This window comes from Pyxicephalus adspersus, chromosome 7 (assembly GCF_032062135.1).
Source record: "Pyxicephalus adspersus chromosome 7, UCB_Pads_2.0, whole genome shotgun sequence".
NCBI lineage: Eukaryota > Metazoa > Chordata > Amphibia > Anura > Pyxicephalidae > Pyxicephalus > Pyxicephalus adspersus.
The window spans coordinates 54,208,651-54,215,349 of record NC_092864.1 but is presented as its reverse complement, the minus strand read 5'-3'; the positions used below and the strand labels follow the sequence as shown (position 1 = coordinate 54,215,349).

The window sequence follows — 6,699 nt, the reverse complement described above, 5'->3', positions numbered from 1 at the left end:
TTGGGGTGACAGATCAGAGGTGTGGGCTGAGGTCGGCGGATCGGATCGCAGCTCTGACACTGAGCACTCAGGGTGTGAGATGGGTTAGGCTTGTACGCCACGCCTCCTCTGCCCGGGCAGCCTATAGCGGGCAGGGAAGAGTGCCACGTGACCGAGGGAAGGTTCTAAAATGTAGCAAAATGTGAATGGGAAATAGGTGAGGAGTTTGTAGCTGCAGAAGCCCGGAGAGAGCAGACAGCGGGTCAGCCGGGACAGAAACTGGACACAGCCGTGACAGAGCCGGGACAGAGCCGGGACAGAGCCGGGACAGAGCCGGGACAGAGCCGGGACTCAGCACTCAGGGATCCCCAGGAGAAGTGCCAGCAGACTATCGGTGACTCCCTGCAGCCGTTCAGCCAGCGATCCCCGGAGTGATGGCAGCGAGTATGAGGATCTGAGTGTCCGGTGTTGTATCGGTGTGTGCCCGGTCAGGGTGTGATCTTCTCCCGGTGTGAGTCCCCTCCGGTAGCTTATATGAGTGCAGCCTTCCAGCCTCCTCTCATGATGATGCAGCGTCCCCTGGGCAGCAGTACAGCGTTCAGCATAGACTCTCTGATAGGAAGCCCTCCTCAGCCCAGTCCCGGCCACTTCGTCTATACAGGGTACCCAATGTTCATGCCATACAGGCCTGTGGTCCTGCCACCTCCACCCCCTCCCCCTCCTGCCCTACAACCTACCCTCCCTTCTACCCATCCCCACCACCAGATCCCCAGCCTGCCCAGCGGATTCTGCTCCAGCCTGGCACAAGGCATGGCACTTACCTCCACCCTCATGGCCACCCTGCCAGGCAGCTTCTCAGCCTCCACACAGCACCAAGAAGCAGCCAGGAAGTTTGGAGCCCAGAGCCTGCAGGGGGGCTACAAGAGTGATGGGGGCCAATCTGATGGGGAGGACACCGGCAAAACTTATGTCACCAAAGAGGGAACCTTATTGCCTTTTTCTGCTTCAGAAGCTTCTCTGGGTAAGTGGCAGCTGTACCATGCTACATGTCAGACATTTCTTTTATGGGGAACTAATCCCTAAATATCACTTACCTCTTATTACCCATCACTTATTGTTTGGGGGATTGTTACATTTGTACAAGTCAGAATTTATTATAAGGTAATAGGACGATCGGTGTATAACTTTATATTCATCGCTTAGCAATCATTTATTTCCTACAAATAATAAACTAGAAAAAGAGGAAACTAGAAAGCAAAATAGCAATAATATAAATGATAATCTACGAAATAATAATAATGATTTCTACACGGATTCCTATTAATTCCACAACTAGCGGCAATTATTTATTACAGAACATTTCCTCCGGGACTGCAGGGATCTATAGGGACTGTTATGTCTACAATTCACGAATACTTACAATTTATTCGCACTTTAATCCGATCTTCCCTCCGGCGAGGTCACACATACACCAACATCTTACCAATTCAAGCTCCGAGTGTTTGATTCGGGGAAATAGAAGTTTGCTTCCTAAATGTTTTTATGGGTAACTTTTTAATGAAGTCCAGGACTTATTCACCCGATATTTATCCATATATTTATTTATCTGTTTAGATATTGCTTTTTATATATTTATGTATAGTTTTTGTGTTAAGGATTTACAGACATTTTATGTAATTCTTTCTTTTTGATAAATATATATAGAAAAAGTAAGAAGCAGTTTATAATAATAGAGATAGAAGAGATAATATGAAAAGAAAGAAATAATAGAAGAATAAAGAAAGAAGCAGTTTATAATAATAGAAATAGAAGAGATAATAGGAAAAAATGAAGAATATTGAAAGAAGCAGATGATAGATAAATAATAATAGATGAACGGATGGATGAAAAAAGAATTATAGAATGAAGAAGAGAGAAAGAAATAAAAAGAGAAAACAGGGAGAAAGAAACAGATGAGAGATAAATAATAATAGACTGATAGATACACGGATGGTTGAAAGAAATAGAAAAATAAAGAACAGGGAGAAAGAAAAATAAGTATACAAAGGAAGAAAATAAATTATAGATAATTAATAATGGATTGAGGAATGAATAGATGAAAGAAAGAAAAGAATGCAGATAATAGATACATAGTAACAGATGGATAGATGAATAGATATTTGGATATAAATATAAATGGATGGATAGGTGAATAGAGATATAAATGAATAGATAGGTGAACATATAGATATTTGGATAGAGATATAAATTGATGAATAGGTGAATAGATCTTTGGATAAATATATAAATGGATAGATAGGTGAATATATATTTCAATAGATATATAAATGAATAGGTGAATATATATTTGGATAGAGATATAATGAATGGATAGGTGAATTGATATTTGGATAGAGATATAAATGGATAGGTAGGTGAATAGATATTTGGATGGATATATAAATGGACAGATAAGTAAATAGATATTTGGATGAATAAATAAATGGGCAGATAAGTGAATAGATATTTGGATGAATATATAAATGGACAGATAAGTGAATAGATATTTGGATGGAGATATAAAGGAATAGATAGGTGAACATATAGATATTTGGATAGAGATATAAATAGATGGATAGGTGAATAGATATTTGGATGGATATATAAATGAATAGGTAGGTGAATAGATATTTGGATGAATATATTAATGGACAGATAAGTGAATAGATATTTGGATGGAGATATAAAGGAATAGATAGGTGAACATATAGATATTTGGATAGAGATATAAATAGATGGATAGGTGAATAGATATTTAGATGGATATATTAATGGATAGGTAGGTGAATAGATATTTGGATGGATATATAATTGGACAGATAAGTGAATAGATATTTAGATGAATGGATATATATTGTTTGTCACATGATGACACGCAGCTCAGCACACAATAATTCTAGTAATAATTTTGTACAATATTTGCATATCCTTAGACTTTACACTTTTGATTATAAGTTATTAATAAAAGATCTGATAATTATGGGCCCCATGAGGGTCGGTGTTGTCTCAACCCGTTGCATGGTTTGTAAGTTTGATGTATCTCTCATTGGACAGGTGCTGTCCGGGGACAGGGAAAAGACGATCCGGGGAAAGATGAGGACGTGAAGGGGAAGGAAGACTCGTACCTGATGGACAGTGACCTGGACTACAGTTCAGATGACAACATCTCCTGCCAGGCAGCCCACAAAGAGGAGGACACTCCAGAGGAGAGCCCCCAGAACCCCAACCCTTCCAGTAACAACACTTCTACCGGGAAGAACCGGAGGCGGAGGACGGCCTTCACCAGCGAGCAGCTCCTGGAACTGGAGAAGGAGTTCCACTGCAAGAAGTACCTCTCCCTCACCGAGCGCTCCCAGATCGCACATGCCCTCAAACTCAGCGAAGTGCAGGTGAAAATCTGGTTCCAGAACCGCAGAGCCAAGTGGAAGAGGGTCAAGGCAGGCAATGCAAACTCCAAAACAGGGGAACCCTCCAGGAACCCCAAAATCGTGGTGCCCATCCCAGTCCATGTCAGCAGGTTCGCCATCAGGAGCCAACACCAGCAGATGGAACAAGCTAGACCCTGAACTAAGACTGCAGGTTTGTGGTTCCCATACACACTGTATAGACTGAAAGCCAGAAGCTGTACTATTTATTATTGTGGCAGGACAGCTGTGTGGACAGAGGGACCCCATGGCAGGTCTGAACGTCCTGGCAGGCTCTGGGACATTGAGTGGCCTCCAGCCATGATGGGACAAGTTTGGGGCACTTACCTTCTAATGGGGGACTAAAGTCCCTCCTGGAGAAACTGATAGTCCTCATTTAGCTCCCTGGAGCTTCAAAAATTATGTTGTGATTAATTTATTAAGTGTCGCATATTTCTCTTAACTTATCCTTTTTATTTTATTTTATTTTTTTCAAACAAAAAATCAGTCTTGTGAAATCTGAAAATGTCACTAATAAACAAACCCACTCGGCCAGTTTAGAAGATGTGGGGTCATTTAAAAAAAAGGGTACATGGCCAGGTCCTAGCTAATCTTCCTTCATCCCCTCCGAGACTCATTTTGTCAAATCTGATCTGTGTGATGAGGACGAGAGCGGTCGACAAATGAGGGGCTGTGTGGGATTTAATAGGGCAGGACATGTGGGGTCTGTTGGACGCGAAATAAATGAATGTACATTTTTTTTCTTTCGAGACATTATTTAATTGTGGAAGGTTGGAAGTGTCATCTGTGCAGTAAATGTGTCTGCCACCCAGGGGACCAAGTCCTGGCTTCATAATTAGGACATGTTTCCTACACTCAGGTTTGGAAGTTTGCAATATATGCATTATATATATATAAATAAATAGTTTTACACACACATATTTAGCTATATATATATATATATATATATATATAAATTTATCCTGGGTAATTTGCTGAACCCGGCAGATCAGACCCTAGAACAAAGCCTTTGGATGTTGAGGCCTGGGATCTGTCAGGTTATTTGTGGCAATTGTACAAAGTGAGCTGGGATCCCAGCAAGAAGCGGGCAGGGTCATCTCTCTCCATGTCACTTCATGCCATTGCTTGGATGTGTTGCTAACCAGCTGAATGGCAGATAAAGAGAGGAGAGAATGAGCTCTAGTGTGGAGTCTATTTTATAACCATGTTGTTAGGGGCTTTCTTCTTACGAGTTCTGCAGGAAATCCTCTGTGCAGGATCTTTCATTTTAGTAATTAAATAACAGGAGCAGAATACGATAAAAGAAAAGTCACGGTTTCATATATATATATATATATATATATATATATATATAAATCTCGAGAGGAGCAAGACAGTTGACACCCACCTAATATAAATTATTCTCATGGGAAATCATATGCACAAAATGGAATATTTACAAACCACACAGGTACATATGTGATTATGTACATGAATTAGTTAATGATTTTAACAGCAGTGTTAATGAAACTGCATCATATACATTGTGTGTCAATATATTTTTACTATGCAACATTTGGTGTCTTTCTAACAATGTTGTGCTGAAATCGGAGAAAATTGGTGGAGTATATGGTAAAAATAATTTGGACATCACGCAATGCTCTTTCGTACTGATTCCTCCATGATCTTCATCCAACTGCTTTATGTGAATAATATATATCCAAGTATTTTAAAAAAGTCATAACTTACTAATATTTAAAAAACAGGCAGCAATGATTTTGGTTAATGGGCAGTTTGGTTTAGGTTTTGCCTTGTATATTGTTTTAAATTTACAAGGAAGAAGAAAGAACAAGCCAGGCAGATGCACATATATAGCTAAAAGTTCATATTCACATACCAACCACAGGTTATTCCTGAAGATTTCTTGAACATAAGATGTTCACTCGCATACCCTTAACTCTTTTAGTTGTTATTTACAATAATACCTAATAATTTCATCCTTGGAAATGTGCCTGGAGGTAATAATCCCATTATAACACAAAATTATACCTAGCACACAAATCTTGGAATAAATACATCATGGTGAAAAAAATGTTTTACAACTTTTAAAATAAAATTGTAAAATAGTGACTAACCATTATATCTTGCATGGTAATCCCAAAGTTCTGTGTTTTAGGAAGGATATAGGGGATAAAAAGTGAATTGATAGAAGATTTTCAGAGAAACATATAAAATGAATGTAATAACATGTATATACATGCTATGCTCCATAAATAACTGTTTATACTCACAGATGTTAAGAACAGTCAGAACCTTCATTTCACAGCCTATCCTAACTTGAACAATTAGCGCACATTTGTTAGCGCAAGTCGTTCAGACTTCAACAGACATATTTTTTGTTTTATACCGTATTAGCTTTAGGCAGCACAGATATTCGTTCACTTTCTTCGAATAGATTTTATATAGAAACAGCTCTGTGATTTTAGTTAAGCAAGGAAAGCCGAAGTAAGTTTTTACGTTTTTCACTTTTTTCCCCTCTTTTAGGCACTTATATTACAACAATACAGGCTGTGGAACATTTCATACATGGTTTCAAATCATATTACTTAATTAAACAAAAACTTTTTTTTATATTTCCTAGCAACGCAGACATCTGGGAATTGTATACATTTTAGTAGGTATGATCTGGCTAGGAATAAATTATAGACATATTATAAGGACTGATATATATTCTATAAATGGTTTCGTAATTAAATATTTGTGCTGGTAGAAGAAAAACCACAGTTACCACTTAGTCCAAGCACTGCTTTACTCAGAGGTATAGCTGTACACAGAAAAATGTGTGTTCATGTATGTATATACAATCCCATGCACAATACTAAGTTCTTATACAGAGAGCCACAAAAGTACAAACAGGTGTCACCGCTTTAGAATTAAATTGCAGAGTCAAAACATTGATTGGTTAATATCGCTAAATACGGGCTTATTGCAAGTCTCATCTTTATTATTAAGAAATATCTTTCACTATCCAATTTCCTGCCTGCAAGAGGCAGCAGCAATACTTTGAATTTACCAAGTGATAGATACAGAGATCATTTCAGCAGATGAAATGTAATATCATAGACAACATAATGAAATAAACTGACTTATCACACAGGTCAAGGAGATCTTCAATTATGTCAAAATTTGTGTTGAACTTGAGGATGGAAGCAGCCATTTATAATTACCAAGTATTATATTTCTGCAAACCTAAGTAAATTTTAGTAAAAGGGGGAAA

General features: G+C 38.4%; 1 protein-coding gene across 1 annotated transcript; it reads left to right on the top strand.

Annotated features, from left to right (window-relative positions):
* The first annotated feature begins 209 nt into the window (after positions 1-209).
* Positions 210-4,410, top strand: GBX2 (gastrulation brain homeobox 2). The gene is made up of 2 exons (XM_072418505.1): positions 210-1,000; positions 3,073-4,410. Exons 1-2 carry the CDS (start codon positions 514-516, stop codon positions 3,582-3,584), a joined length of 999 nt encoding a protein of 332 aa, XP_072274606.1. The 5' UTR covers positions 210-513; the 3' UTR covers positions 3,585-4,410.
* Positions 4,411-6,699: the final 2,289 nt, after the last annotated feature.